The 26,196-nt window shown below is 34.6% G+C and overlaps 2 protein-coding genes across 7 annotated transcripts in view; both read right to left on the bottom strand.

Moving 5' to 3' along the window:
* The window catches only part of slc6a1l (solute carrier family 6 member 1, like), a 32,651-nt gene extending 20,320 nt beyond the window's left edge, over positions 1–12,331 (bottom strand). The window contains exons 1-2 of one of the 4 annotated variants that reach the window (XM_058772125.1): positions 12,193–12,331; positions 282–634 (exon numbers count right to left, since the gene is read on the bottom strand). In XM_058772125.1, coding sequence (XP_058628108.1) covers positions 282–519 — 238 coding nt within the window. In that variant the 5' untranslated portion in view covers positions 520–634; positions 12,193–12,331. Of the gene's footprint in view, positions 1–281; positions 635–1,658; positions 6,894–6,920; positions 7,860–12,192 lie in introns of those variants that run through there. The other 3 variants (XM_058772123.1, XM_058772124.1, XM_058772126.1) reach the window with 3 other exon arrangements.
* On the bottom strand, positions 499–25,601 carry LOC131538310 (sodium- and chloride-dependent GABA transporter 2-like). Of its 3 annotated transcripts, none has more exons than XM_058772120.1 (16): positions 25,471–25,601; positions 24,920–25,139; positions 22,950–23,084; positions 22,693–22,833; positions 21,051–21,159; positions 20,392–20,454; positions 19,559–19,688; positions 18,115–18,249; positions 15,273–15,376; positions 15,043–15,167; positions 14,109–14,221; positions 13,862–13,993; positions 13,680–13,782; positions 12,892–12,992; positions 12,193–12,339; positions 499–634 (listed from the first exon to the last, which is right to left on the bottom strand). In XM_058772120.1, exons 2-16 carry the CDS (start codon positions 25,116–25,118, stop codon positions 626–628), a joined length of 1,746 nt encoding a protein of 581 aa, XP_058628103.1. In that variant the 5' UTR covers positions 25,119–25,139; positions 25,471–25,601; the 3' UTR covers positions 499–625. The 3 variants fall into 3 exon arrangements, with proteins under 3 accessions (XP_058628103.1, XP_058628102.1, XP_058628104.1); XM_058772119.1 differs by lacking the exon at positions 499–634 and adding an exon at positions 7,992–10,149; XM_058772121.1 differs by lacking the exons at positions 499–634; positions 12,892–12,992 and having other exon boundaries at positions 12,203–12,339.
* Between the last annotated feature and the right edge of the window lie 595 nt (positions 25,602–26,196).

Genomic DNA, 26,196 nt, shown 5'->3' with positions numbered 1-26,196 from the left:
AATTACAGATCTTATTCTCCATTTTTTGTTTCATTTTTATATTTTATATTTTTATAAGAACAATATTCTTGTCGAACTTAGTCCTAATTTTATCCAACACCTAAACTAACGAGTAACTATACCTAATATCAAAAGCAGACAATGGTGTTTAAACCCTAACCACATTGATTGATTGATTGTCAGGAAAATGTCCTTCATGACAAAAACATGGAAAGCATATTGATCCAATCAGGCATCTTCTCAGCAGCCTAACAGTAATGGCTTTGTCTATCTTCTCTCACCTCCACCATTCTTTCCACACAGATAAGGGAATCTCCACACATTTCCCAGCCCAATGGCGTACCCAACGCAGGACAGTAGAAAGTCAAATTTTCCCTTCCAAGATCCCCTATCTGGTACTTTATTCTCCTTCTCCTCTTCTACAGGAACACTGTTGTGATCCAGGTCCTCAAACGGGACTGCCTGCTTCACGTCTGAGGGTGAGTTGAGGTCCACCGTGCTCTGGCCAGTCTTCCCCATCACAGGAGTAACCGTCAAACCACAGTCATATAATAGTCCAGTACTGTCTGTCCAGCTGTCGAGTGCAGGGCTACTGACTTAGATGTTTTTGAGTGAACACAATACTTCAGATGGGCTTTAAAAATATAAAGAAACAAATACAGCATTCAGAATTTTAATGTGAAATCAATCCAGGCTAAATATTATTTTTCTGCAGAAACACAATTGGTCAGAACTATGTAGTAATATTCTAGTATTGTATGTTATAGCACAGAAATATAAATTTCTAATGAAATGAGATGTTATAACATAGCTATAAAACAACTATAACATAATAGCTATCACACAATTGCAGTTAATGTGTAAAAATATGAGACAGCCTAATTGTAATTGATTAATAGTTTTCTGGCAACCTATGCTTTGTAATTCATATACTAAAAACTGCAGTTACATTTTAGTTTGGGGATCAATTCTCACTACTAAACTAACTATTAACTATGACTTTTGACTCAGTGCATGCTACTACTTAATAGTAAGAGCTGGTCACTAAAATAAAGTGTTACCAAAACTGCCTATTGTTTTTGTATTTTACCTATAGCATCTGTGTAAAGTGCCCTGGCTCTACTCGCCCATGTAATTTCTCTTTAAAGCCAATTAAACCACCTGCTTTCTACAGACAAAGTGCAGTTCATGAGAATCATTAACTTTCCTGACGGACGTGCCGATTATCAGACTGACTTAATGGAGACACTAATTCTCCATGTCCTACTAATGTGATGAATTCATCAACTTTATTTGTGACTAACTGCTTTGAAAGTCTCCAACCTGCATGCTAATGCATAACAAAACCACTCTCAGATGCCTCATTGTTTTCGTTTAACGAACAGCCATTATACATTTAGAAACAGTACCATTAAACCACAGCAATTCACAGTAAGCAATTCAATGTGAGTCAAGTTTGCTTCAGGCTCTCAGAGTATTTGAGAAATCTCCAGCATTTCCTTTGCATCCTTTAAATGCTTTTAAATGGCTACGAGCTTAAGAGGAAATTGAATACAGACTTATTGCATAAGGTTTGAATTAATAGACTGTCGAGTTCCCAACTCATTAATTTTTTATGGTAACTACCAGACTTTTAGAGAAGAAAAAAAAAAACTTACTTCTGAGATGTCTTTATTCTGTAGTCAGGTGAGTCGAGATGTCACCAGCTAGAGGTGAACTCGAACGTATCCACAACTGACTTAACAGATCTTAACTGTTGAACTGTACCAACCACCCAGTGCCTTCATTCACAACAGAACCAAAAGAAACTGACCCGATGTCCCAACTAGGGCAAAAATTTTCCCTTTTTCTCTCTCTCGTTCTATGTATCTGGAGGGGCCCTCTATGCCATGGTGTTCCTGTGGCTGGTATTGAGCAGCAGATAATAAACTTCGACCTGTTGTTTGATAGGATTACCGCTTTACCACACTGAGACCCCGAGGCTACCAAAAAAGGTCGATTGCGTGTTCTGGTATTTTGTGCGTGTGTGTATTAGTTGTGTGTCAGTGTGTGAATTTGTGTGCAACGATTCTTGTGCCAGTTTGGTTGCCATGGGATATCCCCTTAGAAGAGTGCTCCGTTCTAGCATTGAAAGAGCTTGTTAGGATTTAAAAATGAAGCAGGCATAGTGCCTAAAATACAGACGGCATGACGTCTCCCACAAATGACCCCAAAGGCATGACTTTATCAGTTAAGTCCCATAATTTATGACTGATACATGTATAATTGTTTTGTAAAATATATTAAGGTCAATACAATAGAGATGAATAAATGTTTGATGCATTAATGATCAAACTTAACTGATCATGTATGTTTCACAAAAATTATGATGACACGTTTGCTCTGTTGCCAAGATGTTATGATCTGTTGTAGTAATAGCATAGTAATTGCATTGCAATACACTGAGTAATAAGCTGCACCTACAGCACACAAATCTCACAGTATTATATAGATAAGGAGCTCCTTAATTTTAAAAGAAGATCAAGCGTACTGTAGCAACACATCTGTCCCAAATGGTATGCTCTTTAGAGAAGGCTCTGAAAGGGCATTTTCAGGAATACATACAATTCATCTTAAGGGTGTGGAAAGTGCCAGGTCAGTATGAAATCAAGGAGAAATTGCATTTCTGAAAGGACAACTGGCCATTATGTCTGAAATTCTCATTGGTCAACAGATGCCCATGTCAAAGTACACTTTCTTGGCTGCATGATGATAAGCTGCACTTTGGCAAACCCTGAGGTTTTCCAGATACACTTTATTTTGCAGTATGTGCACTTAGCTCTTAGAGTGCACTTACCTGAGAAATTGCTGGATAATATAAGATAACATGGGTTATGGTTAGGTTTAAGGGTAGGTTCAGGGTTATTACCTAGTTATTACCCAGTTATTGTAATTACTATAACAAGCACACAGTACCTACATGTGAAACAGGACTGTAAAATAAGGTTGTTCTCTACATCCTTGTGATGCACATCCTATTGAAATTAAGACATTTGCAGAATATTTGCTGCATAATCTTTACTGAAACATCTGCCTGGAAATTTCAGTTGCACTTTATTTTAAGGTGTCCTTGTTACATTGTAATTATATATTTAAGGACTGAGTAATATTAATTAACTACATGTAATTACTATATGGTTAGGTTTAGGATTAGGGTTAGGGTTACGTTCATGTAATTATGCATAATTTGTTGTTATTATAATAGTAAGTACATGTGACATGTGTAACAAGGATACCTTAAAATAACTGGAATCAGGAGATTGACTAGCAGGTTTAGATGTATTTACTTAGGACCGGACCTAAATTAAGCTTAGAGCATCTACTGCAGAAAATAACAATGTGCTTCCATGTAGGAATGACAAAGATTGTGGCCATAAGTATGTGGATACCTGAATACCACACCTGGTACATTTAATTTTAGGGTTTGTCCTCCCTTTGCTGCCACAACAGCTTCCACCTTCCACGAAAACTTTCCACTAAATGTTGGAACATAGCTGCAGGGATTTGATCCCATTCAGACACAAGAGCATCATCAATGATGTTGGGTGATGGGCAGAAAAATCCCACAGACACAATGACACAAACGGGATGGGATGAGTTACGGGCCGAAGTTTAAAATCTAAAATGGTGGGAAATATGTGACAGCTGTGAATCTGTCCAGAACTGTCAGTTCATTTCTAATAAGAGAGGTCAAAACACCCTATAACAACTGACTTAGAGTTATCTTTCTGTCAAGTTTTATGATATGACAATGTATGAGATAACAACAGCATGCACACCTCATAAATCTGGCTGGGTGGAAAGAAGAAACAGTTCACATCCCAGTTGTGGAATGTTTGCCTGAAGCCATGTTAGACACCTAACAAGCTTTTCTTTTGGATTCTTGAGGATTCTGTTGTCTGACAAAACCAGAATTGTTAGGCAATATATCAGATTCGAACCTTACAAAGTAGCTCTTAGTGGGAACATCTCTACACTGAGGTACTGTATGGTCATGATAGCTGGATCCTTATTTAGTGAATGACAAAATTTTGAAGAGTGATAAAAGTCTGATGAGTAATTTTCCTCATTACAAAAAAGGAAATATTCTTATTCTTCCTACAGGCATCTAAAAATAATATTGATATGCAAATTCTGGGATATGTGCTCAGTTGTGGTGGATATTATTATTTTTTTCTTTATCTGATAAGAGGAAATATGCATGAACTAAATTGGAAACACATTTGCCAAATAAATTCCTCAGTGCACAATAAAAAGAAAAAGAAAACTTGTGACCTTGCCAAAGCAAGAGCGAGTAACCTCGGAAATCCATGTATCCTGTTGACAGAATTGGACAGCTCTCATAAAAGCAGTTCATTTCACAAAAGCACCTCTGCTATGAGTAATAATTGGGAAACTGACCAAGAACACTGCCATGAACACCATCCACTTCAACTATGTTTCTATTTTGTGTGAAGCACAACTCTCTATTAAATGCTCACTGGGCGCAAATGGGTTTAGATCATGGCATTGGTAAAAATATGTTCAGTTTTTAGGCCATGACAGTAAAAAAACATTTAGTCAATGGATTAAAATACTTTTTATTAAATAAACCATTAAAATGAGAAGGTAACTTGTGTTTTGAACTGTAAAAGAGTCAAATTAAAATCTTCTGGTGATATTTTAACACAATTTTAGCTTTTTTTTTTTGTTTGTTTTTTTGGATTAGCATTATTATATAATTTATTAGTTTTAATTATATAATATATGGAAAGCAATGACACAGCTTGCTATAGTAATAGATGTGCAGTCACACCATCAGATTGTTTGTACTGTATATTGAAGCAATATCAAACAAGCAAGAGTGTGTTATGGGTGTATAATATTCAATATAATATATTATTCAGATGTGTCATGTATATGTAAATATAAGTGCATAGATTTGTTATGAAAAAAATCTTGCTTTTTGTGTAGTATAATATTATACCATATATTGCCAACTTTTAATGGCCTTTAATGGAAGCACTTGAATGTTTGCTCTTGCCGACCACTATAATTTTACATCAAACCAACTATATATGGACATAAAATCTTTACAGGTTAAAGAGGCTGCTGCTGTTTAGAGTGGAAGCATGATGAATTGCGTGAAGACGGGGAAAAGCTATCAAGAGTGTTAGATCAATGTATTTCTAACTGAATATTCATATACATGGAGCTAGCCAAGATGCTGAGTTAGTTCAAGGGCGTATTTTAGTAGCTTCTTCATCTCTATCAACACTGTGTGCCAAGAAAACATGACTTGGGAAACTGCATTGCCAGTAGATAACTTGACAAAGCAAATGCTAGTGGCAGTGGATGTTTTGGATGACATAAATGACATTAATTCGCACTTGTCTTGGGAATGAAAAGACTAAAAGCCCAATCGCTGTTTTAATGCAGCTACAATGTCAACAGTAAATCAGAGGTTACTCGCATTAGGTTTGTCATTGCCTGCAATCGTTAAGCGACAGGCACAGAATTGGAGTTGTCAGAGTTGGTTTTCATCACTCGTTGTATGTGCCCTCAAATCAATAGAAGCTAATTACACCCCACAATGAATGGCTCATGGTGGTGACACAGTGAGATTACAAAGTCAACACACTGCTTTACATAGGAGGAAACTTTGTGAACTCACTATCAAACATGGTGCACTACCTGTTCAGTTTGTTTATGTCTTGTCATGCATGAACAGCCATTGTGAATGTTCCTTTTGCTTCTTTATTTGCTAATATTGTGATGTTTAAAATGCAGTCACACTTTAAACACTTTGAGTTTTGTTCACTTCAGTGAGAACAAAGAGCAAAACACTGATCTCTGAATTATGATATGTGGATTTGTAGAATGGAAAGACTAACTAATAGAGGATCCAAATGTTACCACTTGACCTCTTGGCTCAAGCACTTACTTGCTCTATAAAGTTTGCGAAGTACACAGATAAAGCATTTTCCCTCAAAACTCATATATACTTGTGTATATATTAATCAAAGATTGCAAAGATTGCAGACAAATATTTTGTTCAATATTCTTTTTGGATATTGTAGTAAAACTGTCTGAACATTCCTAAAACAAGATTCATTTACTTGAGAAGTAAAGCTGTATGAGAGATTTAGAATTGTTTTCAGAGAATATATTTTAAATTAAGTTCATATTTTGTTTAAAATGAATTTTCCCCTTGAAAATGTGCATGAGGCAACATTTCTGCAAAATGATATCAAGTTTCTTCTTAAAGGTTTCATGACACTTTCAAAGTGAAGTGTCTTAAGAATGTTGCTCAAATTGAAAATACTTACACCAAACCTTCCCCTAAACCTGACTGACTGTGTTAACAAAAGCATACATAGGATAAAAGTGCATTTGCTGAAGCAACCATGCCTTGCTTCTATGAGTCTTTGAGCTCTTTTATTGTGTTTTATTAGACTCTTACCCGATTGATCCACATCGCAAGTGCAGTACTGTATCAGGTGAGCTACTGAGCAAGTTTACTATGCCAGAAAACCATTACATATGGAGATGATTATGTGATGGAAATGTCAAAATGTATTATTTTACACATCATGCTTTATCATGCACATGGTAAAAGCAATATGATGTCAGAAGATAGTATTGTGCAAGAAACCACACAAAAATAAATCTTTATTAATTGACAGTCTTCCCCTGTAATCACTGTTAGAAAAAGGCAAAGTTGTTGCCCAGTGCTCATTTTGCTGCAATGAATTGTACGCATAGGCACATTTTCCAAATGACCATGTTGATTATAATATGCTGTGTTACTTTTCTAATAAATTCTCATTAAGAATACAATTTTTGCAGTAAAGGTTGTGTAGAGCTTTTTGTGCATGTGTGGCAATGCAAGTCACGCTTACCGATGCGTTAAATCAGTGCAGAGGATATTGAACTGCATGGGTCCCTGGCATGCATAGATAGCAGGGTAACATTGAGGAATTTCATCTTTTAATACTGTGACAGGGGACATAAATCTAGATCACAAGACCTGCGGAGAGAAAGAGAGTGTGTGTATTTGAGAGACAAGAGGGAGGGGATGAAAGATGCTCAGATGACAGTGTTGTGTGATTTGCCTCAGACCTTGCAGCAATTTTGCACCTTCAGCAAACTGTCCCTCCTAAGAGCCTCATTGAGTGGAATTCCAATTTCTTGCTGCTCTTTGAGATCAAGTATCTTGTAGAAAATTTCCCAGCTATGGAAGGAGAATTATGCCCCCAAGTGTAGTTTAAACAAAACGAATCGCTCACTCCAGAGTTAAGTCATAAAAATTGCATACAATACCCAGAGATTACAGAGGATTTGGACAAAGATCCAGTGCGATAAGTGCATTTTATAGACTTATTGTTCCCCCTTTATATTAGGTGTCTTTAACTACTGTGTACTTGCGTAAAAAAATAAAATAAAATAATTGTTTACTTATTGTGTTCATGCTCAATTGTAGAGCTGGATAGTAACTGATTGCATGTATTATGTAATCAAAAATTAAGTACTTGTAATTAGATTAAATTACATTTTAAAATACTCATAATCAGTTTTTCTTTTTGATTGCATGATTACATATTTTTCACACAACAGCAATAAATTATTTATTAATTCTTCCTAATTCATCTTTTTTTCATCTTTTAAATGTTCCTTTCTAAAATAGCCTACCACTTATAATTAGATTATAGACTCAGAAAGTCTTCCAGTATTGTGGACATTCACACAGAGATCAGTCATTAGTCAGGTGGCTACACAGCATTTGATCAGTGAATTTACAAAAATCATTTCAGGTTCAAGAAGAGTTTCAACATTGCATCAACTACTGATTAACACATTATTTTTTATTTGAATTATCACTCGTTAAGTTATTTAACCATGCATTACTTCGTCTTTAGAAGGCTTTTGTTTTTAAATCAAATTAAAATAAACAAATTACTTGAAACATCTCCTGATATTTGAAAATAAATGTTTTAATAATTACGCATCACATTTGCGTGTTCACAGTTCTCTAACATTGGTTAATAGTCACATGACATGCAGCTAAACAAATTAAACAAGAAGAAACAAGAATAAATACTTTGATTAGCCAGTTGTGTTGACCAGATAATCTACTGCAAATTCACTGGATTCCATGTGTTCTAGAAATGTAATAATTTATGTTGTTTTATATTTAGAACTGAATCAACACTGAACTGACCTCAACTGAACAATGACACTATTTCTGCTTTACAGCAGAATTGATCTGTGTTTGCATCAATGAATCATTATTTTCCTGTTTATCCCTGTGAAACTGCTTTGAAACCATCTGTATTATATGAAGCACTCTATAAATAAAGGTTATTTGACTTATGCAAGTAAACTGGATTTAATTATTTTTATATTATTATCAATATATGCTGGAATTCCTATTCTATAATAACAAAAGAGTGTCAAAATATTGACCTATAAGGCTGATAATTAACCCTAAACTCCTCAAAATGTCCATAAACTGGTTCCCTTGAAACATCAGACATTCCTCCCTTTGAGAGCTGCTCTCTAATTGGTTCCCCAGAGTAAACTCCTCCATTAAGCCTGCCCCTTTGTGTTATGACAGGCAGTGATAGACCCTAAAGCCATCATATGACATTATCTGTTAATTGAATGTCCTTTCAGATTACATGGATGAGAGGCTCAGATGAGAACAGCTAATGACTGACTGAAAGAGAAAGAGATATTGATGTCCCTGTACAGGAATTATGATTTTTATTAAAATTCAGTAAAAAAAAAAGTATTTAAAACTGTTCTTAGTAGATCATATCTGTTTTAGAGTTGTAAATTAGAAGTCCACTTATTTTTGGACACATAATATAATAGTAATATATCATATATGTAGCATAAAAAAGAATGGACTATTTGAACTAAGTTTAGAAAAATATATTTGGAAAAAAAGAAGAAGAAAGAACAGTATGTTTAATGTGAGAACGTATCAAAAACTACATTGTATTACAGAAATGGGATAGAAAAGTGGTATTGAGGAATCTAGTTAAAAAATAAAAAGAGTGGTTCTGTGGTTCTGAAGAATGATTCAGTCACCAATATATTGAGACATTTTTGAGAAATAAAAAAAAGATATCTATCTATCTATCTATCTATCTATCTATCTATCTATCTGTCTGTCTATCTATCTATCTATATGTGTGTGTGTGTGTGTGTGTGTGTGTGTGTGTGTGTGATATTCCAAGAGAGAGAGAGATGACAAATATAAATGAGAAAAATTATCGTATTTACACTAAAATGAACTCTATGAGTTCTCATAGCGTTGTCATATAAATTTAATATATAAAATCAAGTTGCTATTTTTACTCAGCTGCACTAACCCTCAGTTTGAACTCATACAAACAGTTTAATTTCTCCTGAGAAAAGAATGAAGACTCATAAAAATCACTCAGTACTCTCAAAGGGATAGTTCACCCAAAAACTTAAATTGTTGCTGTTCTGTCAGGAGTCACGGATATTGATTTTGTGTTCCTTGATATGCTTTTTTCATTCTCAGAAATGGGTAGCCACTGATTTGCATTTTATGAATCACCAAGGACCACGGTTTCAGCTAAAAATCTTCTTTACTGTTCTACTGGGGAAAAAAAAGAAAGAAAAAAAAGTCACCTACATCTTGGATGGCCTGAGGGTGAGTAAATTAACAGCAAATTTACATTTTTGAGTGAATTATCCCTTTAATTATGCATATTAACACAGTCAAATTTCCAGCTGGAACTTTGTTCATTTGACATCCTGAGTGATGTGTATTTCATATGAGCAGTCTCATACACTGTAATGAAACGTGTTGTCAAGAAATCTAATATATACTTTATATTTAGATTAATTGATTTTATTCAAGTCAAAGATATTATTTAATATAAAGTCCTATATATAATATATAACCTGAAATTAAATCATCGTTCTGCCTTCTCAAACTCCACTGATGTGTTCTTTGTTTGCTTTCTCTTCACCATCTTCCTGAATGTGTCGAGATCTCTGTGGTTTAATGATTACGCGATTAAACAGTGTGAGGCGTGGACTGTTTGGTCGGAGCTGCTTCAGGTCACTAGAGGGAGTGATGATGTCACGACCCTGAGGAGATGGAAAGAAGACTGATACATAAATTTCCTAAAAATTACACGCCGAGTGTTTGAACAAATATGTGCTGTTATAGATCGCAGTAAGGTTCCAGGAGTAAACTGATTTTGAATAATTATGTATTTTGAACAATTAACTGATTTTTAACAATTTCACATAAATATTCCAAGATAAACCTATCATAGGCTCTGAGGTTGTTATTATAAATCAACATAATTTCAGTGCATTTTTATAAAATCTTTTTCATTAGCCCAATTCACAGTGAAGAACTACATTATCCACAATCACTAACAAAGAACCACTAATCAGAGAAGACTCTATTACCATGGAAATGTAAACTCGGGCAAAACATTACGGTAACACTAGAATAGGGAACACTTATTCACTATTAACTACGACTTTTCCCTCAATACATTCCTAATTTGCTGCTTATTAATAGTTAGTAAGCAGGGCTCAAATTGAGGGGAGATGAAAAAAATCGGAAAAAAAAATGACAAAAAGCATCCCCTCTGTAAAATCACCATCCCCTTTGGATTATTAATTTTGTGTATTACTTAATACTTTTCATGCACATGAAATGTTAAAATTCTCTACTTATGATCATGTACAAACTAAATAATGGCGATTGGCCAATCAGAACTTGGTACTGTAACAAGCTGCGCACAAGCAGAAGCAATTTCATAATTTTTTGATAATTTCATCATTATCAAAATGGTTCAAGCGCAACTTTTGAAGTTTTTGCAATGTACTTTTCTGTATGTCAGCACGTGCACGAGGCTGCAAGCACAAAAGTGTGCTATTAGTTTTATGCAACACAGTGTTTCATTCCGTGAACGAATCAGTTTTTGAACGAATCGAGTGAGCCAGTGATTCAAAGTTCCATTCAGATGGTCTCACTTGTTTCGTTTCTATTGAATCAGCCGTTTTGAACGAATCGTTTGATATGATTCAATAAGTCGTTTATTAAAACAGAGACTTGCTACCACCTACTGGCGGTTTTATTGTCATTATTATTTATCCATGACAGACCTAAACCAGCCAAGGTGCCAGCACAAAAACACATTCAGCAAAATATTGTTTAATTATCAATACTGACCAAAATTCCTCTATTTCAGGCCCCAGAGGGAAAAAAACAAAAAACAAAAAAAAATTATAAATAATAGTTTATTTAATAAGGCTATTTTTTCATTACATGGAAACCTTTTTAAAAATGAGACCAATTTTGAAATTATTGTGTAAAATTAGCCACAGGACCGACCCCCACCCCCCACCACCACCATCCCCCCTGAATTTTTTTTTTTTTACAATTCGACTACTGTTAGTAAGGCAGTTGTTAAGTTTAGGTATTGGGTAGGATCAGGGATGTAGAATAAGATCATGTAGAATAAGACATTAATATGTGCTTAATTAGTACTAATAAATGGCTAATATTCTAGTAATATGCATGTTAATAAGAAACTAGTTAAGAGACCCTAATATAAAGTGTTACCAACATTACAGTTATGTGATTGAGTTGTTCTCCCTACTAAAAAGTACTATATATTGTTTGTAAATATTATATACTGCATATTCTAGTTCATTCTAAGATGTACACTGGCTTTAATTTTACATACTTTCTTTTCTTCTTTTTTTTACATACTTTATTTTTCTTTTCTTTTTTTTTCAAATCAGTGTTTGCAATATTGTGGTTATGTTGGTTGGTTTGGTTCATGACTTGGTTCATGACAATATTTTACTGAAATCTTTTAGAAATCACTATTGAGAAATGCATGGGGAAAAATACTTCCAGAACCAAGACAGCTAAAAAGTAGGTGATCACTGTTGAGTATTATAAAATTCTGCTTTTTAAATTATGGGTTTTATTTTATTATACAACATTTACACACAGAATTCTGTGTTAAATGGTAAAAAGTCAATGTCGGTATTTAAGAATGGAGGACAGATGTTGTGACAGATGGGATCGACTGAGATAAGATAAATGAATGCATGACTAAATGATGAACGGATGGGTTGGATGGACTGATGGGTTTTACTCACCCTTCCTAAAGAGACGAACAAGAAGATTGGGATGCAAACCATAGGAATGACTGTGAGCAAAGGTGCCAACTTGTAACTCCAGTCCGGCACAAAGAGATCAGCTGAAGACACAGATTTACTACCCAGCAGGTTATACAGCAGAGTAGCCTAAGGGGGTAAAAAGATACAAATTCCTGTACTTTCAAAATGGTTACTCAATTTGATGAAAAACATAATTCACGACACAATACACATACAACTACACAAAATATATACAACATCCTGACCATACTACAGTACATGCACCATGTTGTTGTAAAGACCTTGAAGAGCCTGAGCTCTGCAACACTGGCCTCAAAATAATCACTTAATCATTGAACTCATCATTTGAAAACTGCTTATGAATAAAACTGTCAGCTAAAAAAAAAAAAGTCATTCTAAATGGATATCTATTTTAAGTAGCTATAGTTTGCCACTTGTTTTTTAACTGTTAAAAATTCTATAAAATAAAAGATACAGAAGACTCCAAAATGCTCCAAACCATGACAGATAAACTGCTCAGAATAATGAATGTATTGAAGGAATGAATGCATAGCTGGATGGCAAATGAAACATGAAACAATCATTGATGAGCTAATGAGAAAACAATGTGGATTTGGAAACAATAAACAGTTACAGAAGAGTGAGAGAGAGTTCGAGAGAGACATAATGTGAACTCACAGCACAGATGAGAGGGGTAATGAAGAGCCAGCAGTACTTCAGCACAGGGAATGGTGCGTATCCTATCATATCCTCAATGTTGTCATAGAAACGGTTTGCACCTGCAAACCAGCCATTTGCGTGACATTTTTTTCCTTGTCTTGTTGCAGTTATTATACAGAGTATTCGTTTTTTGAGTAGCAAAATTTAAATGCCAGGGGATGTTTTATGAACAAAGTATAGGGCTAAAAGATTAACTCACTCAACTTAAACTAGTTTTAAGAATATGTATATGTTCAATACTCACCCATAATTGATATTCATATTATAATGTAATTACATTGTAATAAACATATAATACATAGTAATTACTTGCTGTAGTTTAGAAAAGTTATTGTATTTGACATTTTTTGAAATACACTGTTAATAATGTTTTTTCTTTGTTTTTTTTTTTTTTTTTTTTTTCAGTTGGTTGCATTTAGTGGAAATGTCCTTAGAGTCACAGTGAAACAGCATTCACAACCATTTCACTTTAATAATGTCTCACAGAGAAACAAGATATTGGTAACACTTTACAATAAGGTTCATTAGTTAACATTTGTTAACAACATTAGTAAACTAAGAATGAACAATACTTCTACAGCATTTATTAATCTTAGTTAATGTTAATTTCAGCATTTACTAATGCATTATTAAAATCACAAGTTGTGTTTGTTAACATTAAAGTGTTACCAAGATATTCAATAAGAATTTTAAAAACAGTACACTTTACAGTGTATTGTATGTTTGTGTATTGTAGCGTCTCTTACCATAAACCCATGCGACAACAATCGTCTCAAAGCAGGCGATAAAGAGCAGGTTAGTTCCACTCGGGCCATAGGTGTCCATCACAGTAAACAGATGGAATCCTCCCTATAATATAGCATGATGTAAAGTTAGAAAATATCAAATTTCTAATATTTATTTTCTTTTTTCTTTTTTTTTTCTATACCTCTGTGATGAATGGCAGACCCAGTAAGAAGCAGATGACGGCGATTCCTAACACCAAAAGCTCTCGTCGCTTCCTTAGAACTCCAGGAAATAGGTCTGTGAGAGCTGTGGCTAAACTCTCCACGCACACAAACTTCAAAAGAAATTAATATAAACCCTCACACATGTAACAAAACCTAAGACTCATATTCAAATATCATAAAATGTCATATGTTATATATATACTATGTGATGTTGAACAACCATACCTGGCTGTCAAGGCCCAGAAGAAGTACCATAAAAAAGAAAAGAACAGACCAGAACTGGGGTCCAGGTAACAGAGAGAGGGCTCTAGGATATGCTATGAAAGCTAGTCCAGGACCTGAAATAAAATAAAATAAAAAGGTTTTCATTATTGTTGTGTAACTCTAAAATATTTTTCATTTATTTATTTTAAATAATTTATCAGAAATATTTCATTCATAAATTACATTTTATATTTACTTATAAATTATTTTGTGCCCAAAGTAACATTCAGACATACATAGGCCACAAGTGTTGGCCTGAGGTGCTCTCTTGTGGTGGATAGCAACATAGCAAGAGACTATGATACACTACATGGTCATGCTTGCATGCTTGAAAGTGTTCAGCGAGGTTCAGATCTGAGCTTTGTGCGGGTCTTTTCCACTAGAATCAGTACTTGATGTGCGTAGAGGCATAAAAGTCACCGGGCTCTTTGATATGCCTCACTGCACTGTAAATGTTTGTTTGAGGAGACTGAAAACAGCATCTGTAACCCATTAATTAGAAGGCAGTGTCCATATATTTGTTTTCCATGTATAACGTACACCCATATATGGAGCCCCTTAAAGTGTAGAAAATTAAGTAGGAGGAAAAATGCATGTTTTGTGAGGAGGGAACACAATACATTTGCAAGAGAATACAAGTGTTTTGTGAGAGAACGCAAAGATTCTCTTTACTTTTGTGAGAAAACATAAATGTTTTGTGAGAGAACACAAAGTTTCTTGGGAGAATGTAGTACTTTTGTAAGTGAATCCAAAAGCACTGAAATATATAATTTTTCCTTCCATCTCATATTTTGTTCCATCACAATGTCCCCTTAGGGGCTGCATACCCATAAATAATGCAGTGTACTATATTATATATAGACAGCTTATATAGTCTTATCATAGCAATATTTACCTGATGATGCTATGTCTTCCATGGGTAAACCTAACTGATGGGCCATGAACCCCAGAATAGAAAAGACAACAAATCCAGCAAAGATGCTGGTGGAGCTGTTCAGAATACAGAGTGCTATACAGTCCCTGTGGAACACAGAATATAGAAATAACAATAAATGATGAAATGCAGATGACTGTGATATGTATCATTGGGTGGGGTGCAGAAGATTAATGCAGGAGGATACTGACTTGTAGCAATCATTGTTGTATTTGTTATAACTGCCCAGCGCTGTTAGGACTCCTTGACACACAGCGTAGGAGAAAAACACCTGAGTGCCTGCATCACGCCATACCTGTAGAAAATGAGATAAAGAAGCAAAATAAACTTTATTTTATTTTGCGGTGGAATTTCACCTGGACATTTCTTTATGATATTCACAAATTCACTGTAGACATCCAGTTTTGATTACACCAGTTTGAGCAATGCACTCCTCGAATGGGCCTCTAGTCTGCACATCTGGTTTCCATAAGCAGGGTTAGAGGGCTTACATCCTCCAATTCAGTTTTGTAATGCTAGTGTTTATTCACGTTTCTTATATTCTAATACATGATACCCTATCCGCCTATATATTTATACACACTTCCTGTGTGAGTACACTGTCTCTGAGAAGGCAAGGGAAAGTAAGAAAGAAAATAATCAACAATGAAGAGGACAGACCATAAATAACAGAAACTGAGAGCTATATATATATATATATATATATATATATATATATATACAAAGGAACATAAATCCAATCGTTTCACCGTTTGTATCACTTCGCTTGCGGTATTTCTCACAGCGAGTGTCATGGCGGACGCCCAAATCCACTATAATTTTATAAGTAGTACTTCTTTTGTGTCACAGAATGTAGTTTTATTAGTGTTTTAGGCAATAATGTAGTTGTTTAGACTTAAAATATGTGGTTTGTTAATAAAGATAACATCTATTTGAAAATTTTCTTCAGCATTTTTGGAGCTCCAGGTTCCGTTCAACGCTCATTAACCAGCCGAGAGCAGCCTTACCTCGGCCAGATCTTCTGGAATTTACCACTGGCTCTGATGTTTCTAGAGTAATTAAACATGACATATAATTTGTTTTGGGTAAATCTAACGGGCAGTCTTTGCCCTCATTAATCTATTATTTGTTCCAGAGCAAATAGTTTTGGCTGATGGCAAAATCTCATCACATTATATTTTATATAACTTTAGTGCTGTATATCAGAGTCACCTTTATTTATATAGCGCTTTTAACAATACAGATTGTGTCAAAGCACTTTACAGTATCAAATAGGAAATCAGAGCGTTGCCTTTGTACTTTTGACTGAATTTTCTAGTAACTTTCATGATGATTGTTGTTATTTATTAAATATTATTATTCTATAAATAATGTTTTATATAAATAATAGCATTTTATAAATAATAGTATTTGGTATTCAGAAACGGTGTGTGTTCGTGATGGTGATTTTAGTTACTTGTGTGATATTGCTCATATAATTGTGTAAAAACAATTATATTCCATGCATCCATTCTCCAAACCACTTATCCTCTGTAGGGTCGCAGGGATTGAGCTTATTTCAGAGTCTCAGGCCACAGGCTGACGACACCCTGGACAGATGGCCAGTCAACTGTATTAATTCAATTCTATCCTAAACTTAATTCTAATGCCAAAAGCTACAAAAAATATTAAAATAGTATAAACATTAATGCATATTAGTTTCAGAAACAACAAGCACAAAGTGGGGGCTTTGCTTCTTCATTTCTGAAGTCTACCAGGCGAAACCGGTGTTAGTGGAGGGGTGGAGGACACCCTATAACAATTCCAGTAGGGAGGTGTAACAATTGTTACACAATCCCAAGATCTCTTCTCTGCTGCCTCCCTGCTTCACTTTTGCAGCTGCCTTGTATAATTCCATCAAACTTATTTTTTACACCTCCCTACTGTTCTGCATATCCAGAACAACCCCCACAAGACAACCGTGGCTTCCCTCCAAAAACCAAAAACACCTCCCACGCAATACATCGCCTTTTCACCTCATTTTCTCGCCAATCTTTATTTTGTTTTGCAGTGAAAGCAAAGAAAATCCCTTTCTAAGAAAATAGTTTTGTCACTTGCATTGTGATACTTCTGTAGAAACTCTTTCAGAAAACAAAAGTTACATGTTTCGGTGTCCATGTGCATCTGTGTTTCCCTCTAGTTCTACAGTGTATACAGACCCAGTGATAGCAGCTATGCCTGAGGCTCAGAAAAACAAACCTCCCTGTCTGGAATCATTACAAAGTCATCATAGTCAATGAGTTCTTCAGACCATTAATAGGTCATTTTCATGAAAACAGAATGCTCCTTTATGGATTACGATCCAACCAGACCACCCGCATGACTCAGATTTACACATTTGTACTTTTCTACACATGCCACATGAATAAAACAGAATATTTACTGTTTTACGAGTCATCACAGCAATGCACTGTTCCATGAATTAGACATAACATGAAAAACACATGACAAATCTAACTATACAAGAATGCCAGACATGCCATCCAACTATTCCATTTTGGCCATTTTGGAATTATAACCATTCCAGTACTAACAGAAGTATAAACGTGAAATCAGATTCCTTTCAAATGCATATTTCTGGTCATATTGTGTATTTTTATTTTACATCATTCCAAAATGTGCACGTCATCCCAAACTGAAACTGTTTGTCTGCGTAATCTTATTCAAAATGTGATCAGCATCTGAAAATCTTTCTGCATCTTTCATTCTTTATTTTTGAACACTGCCATCCAGCCACCTGCTTTTTTAGAGATCAGGCAAGTAGGCAAGTAGGCAAGTTGTGTCATATATTTACATGCCATAAAATTGCATCTTGAAACAATCAACAGCTTTGCCACACTGTAATTCATTAAAGTGATCATGTATCGCCATCAGATCCACAAGAAATAGTAGATCATTGGGATGGCTATATTCGGGACATTATCAATTCTAACCTCAGATACTATTTGGGACAGATAGCATGCACAATGGGAAGTAGGGATTGTGTGCACTTACATCAGGATTAGAGAGTTTACTGATATCAGGATACAGATAATAAGTAATTCCAGTTGCAGCTCCTGGCAGAGTCACTCCTCTGATGAAAAGTATGAACAGCATTAAGTAGGGGAATGTAGCAGTGAAGTAAACAACCTGCAAAACAATGACAAACAACACATACATATCATTTTAGTTGACTTTTCTCAAATATTTTGACAGCGTTACATACATAAAAGAGATTCCTATAGACTAACAGACACATGAAGGGAATTAGGGAATTAGCTACATTCTAAGCAACCACTCAAAATACCTTAGCAACATCCAGAATGCCACAGAAACCACTCTGAACATCAATGTATTAGCTAATACTAGGAAATTCCAACATCGCAGTGGTACATTTTTCACAAACAACCTGCATGTACATTTTCTTCTGAAAATATTTTGTTACTTATAATGTTCTAATTTGTTTACTTCTTATGTAGATATTGCTGGTTGATATTTTGCAGTTAGGATGTTTAAACTAGATTTTCTGAGGAAAATAAGTGAGTGGGGCTTGAACATTCAAAACTAACTGGCGATTTTAGGCAATATAGAAATCCTGGGCAAAACATTTCCCCAGGAAGTGGCACGTCACCTTATGCTAAAAGCATGTTCAGTTTTATCTGAAATAGATGAACATGAAACTGGCAAAATGTTATTACATTGGTTGTTGCCGATGAGTGGTGCTAAACTGTTAATAGTGTTTGAAAATAACATACTCCCCTAAGCTTAACTGATAATTTTAACAAAAGCAAACCTGAGATAAAAAAAAAAAAAAAGTAATTTATAACACAACCTTGTCATTTTAACTTCTACATCTTTTAAACTCTTTTATTATGATTCACGTGTTATGGGAATTTTATCAGCTGTACCAGGTGAGCTACTGAGCAAGTTTACTAAATCAGAAATGCCATATATGAAACCAGTTATGTGAAGCACATCATGCATATCATGCAGTATGGAAAAAAATATTTTGAGGTCAAATCATAGCATTGTGGAAGGAATTGTGTAATTTTTTTTTTTTCCTACAGTACATTCTTTTTAGCATGTTGCAATGCAGGTGCAACTGTAGGTTGTTCTAGGTGGATTTTTGAGTGTTTATATGCAGCTGTTGAGGTGTTCTGGACTGTTTTTTAGTATGATACTACATCGTTGGATGGTGAGTGTGGTTGCAGTGCTGTTGCTAAAATGTTTTGAATGACTGTTAGCATGCTACTATTTGGTTGTAAGTCTTTTGATTGGGAATTGCAAGGTGGTTGCTAGTATGCTATGGATGCACAAAGATTCCAGTCCCTAACTATGACTCAGGTCCTTCAGTGTAAGTCTACGGGTTTTTAGTGTTTATTTATGATAAGTACAATTATGACATTATTCACTCTTGATTATTTCACTAGCAGACAGATGTGCATGAGTATCAGCTGACCTTGCCTGTAGTCTTGATTCCTTTAAAGATGCAGAAATAACAGATGACCCAAGCCAAAAGAAGACACATGGCAAGATCAGCATTTACACTCCCCAGACCACCACTGTCCGCCACCCGCAACATACGATGGCTGAGGGTACACACAAAAACACACAAACATTACAAACAACCTTTTTTTTTTTTTAGTTCCATGCATGTCATGTCTCAAAGTCTTTGATTTCTTGTTTTACGATAAACCTAGGCCCATGAACACAAATATACCCATGCTAGATACAGATGTATCTTTGCTGTTATTTAGTTTTGTGGGTTTTAGTTTAGGAACCTGCACAAACTATAAACATATTGTTTTCATTGAGTTCACTGGCTCTGTGGTTCAGCCCAGATTTCTCAATAACCCATGTCTGCCTGATGAAACATTAAAAGTCTTTGTCTCACAGATGTTGGATGTTTTACATTTTTTCCCACCCTTTTAAGAGTAGGGGTTGTCTCACTCATAGTCCAAGACTTGGAAGAGAACTAACCCTAAATTTTGGGAGCTTTCTGACATTACCAAATCCTTTCATAAGTAGCTGACTGACAGTAAAGCAAGTTCCATGTTGTTAAAATGGGAAATATGCAGTTTTTATAAGGACTTATTGCTGCCTGACACTGTATGACTGTAAGCTGTAATGTAATGTAATGTAATTATAGTAATTTGGAAATAAACAAACAAGCAAATAAATGAGTTTGGAATTGCATTGTAACAATCACAGTTTCAAATTGTTCAAACAAATGTGTAGCACTAATACATATACAGTTTTTGAAATGTTTAAGTAACAAATGATGTAACTTACAACCAGTACTCTTGTTCTGGGGAGATCAATTTAAAAGGTGGCCATCCAGATTCATTTTGAAAACTGATGAAAGAAAGACATAAGAAGATTGTGAGTTCACCACAGCTTTTCAAGGACGTTCTTTTCAACCAAAAGCAGATGTGTCTGTGTTATGATTAGTTAGATACACTAAAAGCTTGTTCTTTCTATTCTGAAACACAGTGTAGAAAGAAAAATAGTGTAACCGAACCTTAATTGATTTGCTGATTTAAGATGGTCTAGTTGGTCTCGAAATAATGTTTTAAGCTATTTTCTTTCAGTACATTAACAGAAAAATAAATAAATAAAAATAAAACACAAAGCTTATTAAACGAAGAGCTATATAATATTAAGTTTAGAACACACATTAATGGATTTCAGTGAAATGTTAAAAAATCTCTATTATTAGGCCTTTTTCAAAAAACACCTGCCTCATTTTCCTGTTAGGTGAGTCCAAACAGCGAATAAATCATTCTTTCTAAATGCATTACAAAAGGGTCTTTGTTTAGGCAACTTATCCAACAAATGTGTTTGCAATCATCTAAAGCCTGAATCCAAAGAACATCTTCCATGACCCTGTAAACATCCGGGAGAACAACAGAAGTGTTTTGATTTTGTACTCTGTTGTTAAGTGAGGTTACCTCATGCTGTAGTTGTCACCATATTTATCCGTTTCATTGTAGAGGAAAGACCAGTCAGCGTCAGGTCTGAGTAAACCTGTGTAGGTAGCACTTATATTGTGGCAATTCACTGTCAATAAAATGGGAGATCAAAGTGAGCTAAAATTGATCTGGAATGGAACTCAGTAATTTATATTTATATAGAATTTATATTTGCAACATTATTATTTTTAATATGTATATTATATATATATCTAATTCTGTATTTTAGCAAATAACAGGTGAATTAATTACCACTGTTTAGAATAACTAATTAACTATTGTACATTTTCTGAAGGAAAATATATTTAATTTAATTTAATTTTTAATTTCATTTCATTTAATTTCATTTAATTTCATTTCATTTCATTTCATTTCATTTCATATGTCACAATTGCAACTTTTTTTCACATTAGCACATTTATTGCATTTATTGATTCTCATTTATTGTATTGCATTCTCAATTTATTTCTCATAATTCTGAGTGTATCTTACAATTGCAAATGTATTTCTAACTGTAACTTTATTTTTATTTTTATTTTTGTAATTATGACTTTATTCCTTGTTGTAATTGTAACTTCATATTTCACATTTACAACTTTATTTCTCAGAATTGTGACTTTAGTTCTTGCAGTTGTGACTATTTCTTGTAATGGTGGCTTTATATGTCACAGTTACAACTTTATTTCTCATAACTGTGCCTTAATTTCTTGTAATTGTGACTTTGTATGTTTATATATCTATGTTTTGTTTTGTTTTGTTTTGTTGTTTTTCCCGTTTTTTTTGCAACAGCATTTTTAATTCTCATTGCAATTTTATTTCCTGTAATCGTGAGTATAGGAAATCGTGAGCATTTCTCATAAACTGTGACTTTATTTCTTGTAACTGCAACTTTTATCTCACAATCACAACTTTGCGTTATTGAAACTTTATTTCTCATGATTGTGACTTTTTTGTTTTGTTTTGTAATTGCAACTTTATAATTGTGACTTTTTTCATAATTGTGACTTTACTGCTTGTAATTACAACTTTATTTCTTGTAATTGTGACTTCATATCTTACAATGTGACCTTGTATCTCACAATTCCAACTTTATTTTTTGAAATGTTCAGTATATTTCAATGTGACTTCATATCTCCTAACTACAGCAAACAATTTTTTTATTTCTCGGAACTGCAATTTTAAATAATTAATTATACAGTATCTCACAATCTGATTTTATTTTTTACTTTGAGCGTTATTTCGCAATGAACTATTTTATTTTTATGCTGGTGCAAAAACAAAAAAAAAAAAAAAAAACAAATCTGATCATTTAGAAAGGTGCTAATTCCTCAAAAAAAAAAAAATCACACATAAGTAGCCTAATATTCATGTCTGTTGCACAAACGTTGCAGCATGAGCTACAAACCAAAAGTAAAAAATAAATTAATTAAAAAAACTCTAAGTTTGTACAATAGCAGTAGTGATGCTTGTCTAAGCAGGAAACAGTTATTGACATTATTAACTTTCAAAGCTGCAATGCTTGTGCCACTGGGCAAGTCTGGAATTGCCTGACAGTTATTCAGTGTCTTGAGCTTATATGAATAGAGTTTATAAATACATGACATAATACATTAAACCACACCTGTGTTCCAATAATTGTCACAGGAAGTCCAAGGTAGAGTACTCCAAAAAGAATTGAATAGATAAAACAGAGCCCAGGCCAGGACCACAATGTAATATATATTCAGATAAATCACTATAACTTGGGAGGCAACACCTACACCTGTGGACAAAAACCACACTGTGTGAGAAAAGCCACAGGTGCAAAATAATACACAAAGTACAGTACATTTAATTCCAGCAGTTCAATGCATGGACTTTTATGAAAGCATAAGTCACCTTCAAACATGGGGCAGATTTTTTTCCAAGCAGTGATACCCCCTTCACTGGTGTATTGACCTAATGCCGTCTCAAGGAAGAATACTGGGATTCCACAAAAGAAGAGGAAGATGAAATAAGGGATGAAGAAAACACCTGGAGAAAACATAACAAAATTTAATTATTAGCACTGATCGATATAGATAAGTGGTTATTAGTCATAATCTAGGGTGAAAATCTTCTTTCCATTATCTTTAAGGGCTGTAACAGAACACAGCAATAACATATAATTAAATAAGCAATGTTATACAGCTTCTCTTGATCACATTTGAATAAGGAGCTTGAGGGTAAACGGTTGCAAAAACATTTTGATCGGCATGATTCATTTTTTAAACAAATATAACTTGTGCTTACTTATTTTAATAAGTATATATACAGTCATGGCCAAAAATATCGGCACCCTTGGTAAATGTGATCAAAGAAAGCTGTGAAAATGAATCTGCATTGTTAATCCTTTTGATCTTTTATTTAAAAAAATCTAACCTTTCATTGGATAATAAGATTTTAAAATGGGGGGAAATATCATTATGAAATAAATGTTTTTCTCAAATACACGTTGGACACAATTATTGGCACCCCTAGAAATTCTTATGAGTAAAATATTTCTGAAGTATATTCCCATTCATATTCACAATTTTGAGCACTCCAGTGTGATTATGAACATGAAATTATCTAGCCATGGCTTCCTGTTTCACAGAAATATAAATAGGAGGGAAAACAAAGCCCAAATTCCCTTAATCATCCATCACAATGAGAAAAACCAAATATTATATTTCTGATGTGCAGCAAAAGAAAAATGAGCTTCACAAATTAGTGAAGTGGCTTTAAGAAAAGAGCTAGAGCAGTGAAAATTCCCATTTCCACCATCAGGGCAATAATTAAGAATTTCCAATCAACATAAAATGTTACGAAACTGCCTGGAAGAGCACGTGTGTCTATATCGTCCTAATGCACGGTGAGAGGGAGAGTTTGAGTGGCTAAAGACTCTTCAAGGACCACAGCTGGAGAATTGCAGAAAATAGTTGAGTCTCGGGGTCAGAAAACCTTACAAGCCTCAAAAACAACACAAAAATGGGTCACTGAGCACAAAACCAAGCTTCTGCTGGCCATCCCAGTCCTCTGACTGAAATGAGTGGATGAACTGAAGAGAAGAAGCACCAACATGGAGCTGGGAATCTAAAGGGTCTGGAGTGATTCTGGATGAAGGAATGGTCTCTGATCTCTTGTCAGGTGTTCTCTAACCTCATCAGGCATTATAGGAGAACATTTAGAGCTGTTAAACTGGCAAATGGAGGTTTCAAAAAGTATTGAATAAAAGGGTGCTGTTAATTGTGGCCAACGTGTATTAGAGAAAAACATTTATTTCATAATCATATTTCCCCCCATTTTAAATTCTTATATCCAATGAAAGGTTAGATTTTTGTGAATTTTTTTAATAAAAGATCAAAAGGATTAACAATGCAGATTAATTTTCACAGCCTTCTTTGATCATATTTACCAAGGGTGCCGATATTTTTGGCCATGACTATATATATATACAATATTTAAAGCACAAATGGGTTAGATGAGTTCCATTTACTGGCATTGAGATTTGAATAAACCCCTAAAGTCAAGTATGAGCAGTTGTAAAACTAAGCACTCAAAAAAAAAAAAAAAAAAAGCATGCGCATGGGGGAAGAGAGCCATGATGTGTAACACATATTGGTTCTGAGCATTGCAGAAGAACATAGTGGTCTATTGATTGAGTTATTAACCATGGGCTTTAGTTCTGATGTGCTGAATCTTAAAGGTCAAATCCATTTCTCTGCACAGAGCTTTAAAACACCCCAGGCGTATTGCCTTTCTTTCTTTCTTTCTTTCTTTTCAATGTTACACTTCTTCTTCAACAGCCCTGCTTTCCAACCCTTTCTCTACAACAAACTTTCACTTACCGCCTCCATTTTTGTAGCACAGGTAAGGGAAGCGCCACACGTTCCCCAGGCCGATGATCTCTCCAGCCATGGACAGCAGGAACTCAGTCTTGTTGGCCCATTTCTCCCTGTCCTCAGGTCTTTTTTCAGCACTCCCTTTCTGGTCCTCTGGTTCCATAGCTTCCCCATCAGCAATGCTTCCATCTCTACTCTCCTCCATGGCCTTTATCTATCTGCCTCTCTGTGAGCATTTTTCAGTTTATTACAAGTTAGCCTATTAAAAGTCAATCAACATGCAGAACAATAAGTCTGAATTTTTGGACAAGTTCTTGCAAAGAATTCCGTTTTTTTTTTTCAGTCGAATTAATGCATCGAATATGCTTAAATTCGGTAAAATAACTTTAACGTTTAAACTGTGTAAGTCTCCTCCAAACAAACTTTATGAAAGCTAATGATTGTTTACATGAAATTATTCAATTACTTGCATACCCCAAAGAGAAATTATACGTACCAGAACCAGTTCAAAAATGGATAATAATTTAATATCTGGACAAAAATGTCTTTGGACTTACCAGATTTGTGGGCAGCTCTCTCACATGCGTGCGCAGAGCGTCAGTGCAGAGTGCAGTGTTCTTCAGTGAGCAGATCGCGGTGAGTGCGAGAGGGCGTGACGCATGGGTGTCATGTAGCGCTACAATCTGGACTACACGCCATGTGAACATATTTAACTAGGCCTACTTATTTTTTTTATTTTTTCCTCATTTTAGAAGTGTTTCTAACCATTATAAAAGTATTAATATTGTCATTTTAATAATATAATCAATAATTACAGTGTTCATTGGATTGGTTAAAACAATAGGCTAGCTATTTTTGTGAATTATATTTTCCTGAGTTTTGAAGGGTATAGCCCATTACTGTACCCCCTGTATGCTAATGAGAGCATAACGAAATAGCGTCAAATGATTTTACAATAGACTCACGCAGAGGAGAGCAAAGTAGCCAATCACAGACGTGTTTGTTGATTTCTACAACGCAATGGCCAATCAGAGGTGTTTAGGTTGTAATCCTCGCACTTGCCGCTTTTTGTCTTGCGCCGAGTTCTATCATGCTCGTAACTTCTTTAAAAAAAATAATGAAAGTTTCATTATTAGTTAAAACGGAACTTTGTAAGATGGTGATGAATGAGTGACAGTTTTTAATAAATTTAAAGGGAGCGCTCTTTGCATGCTGTATACGATAATATATTCAGAATTTAAATAAAACTTGTTTTTCATGCTTGACAAGCGACCACATACGAC

The sequence above is a fragment of the Onychostoma macrolepis genome, chromosome 04, assembly GCF_012432095.1.
Source record: "Onychostoma macrolepis isolate SWU-2019 chromosome 04, ASM1243209v1, whole genome shotgun sequence".
NCBI lineage: Eukaryota > Metazoa > Chordata > Actinopteri > Cypriniformes > Cyprinidae > Onychostoma > Onychostoma macrolepis.
This window is presented reverse-complemented; position numbering and strand designations above follow the sequence as displayed.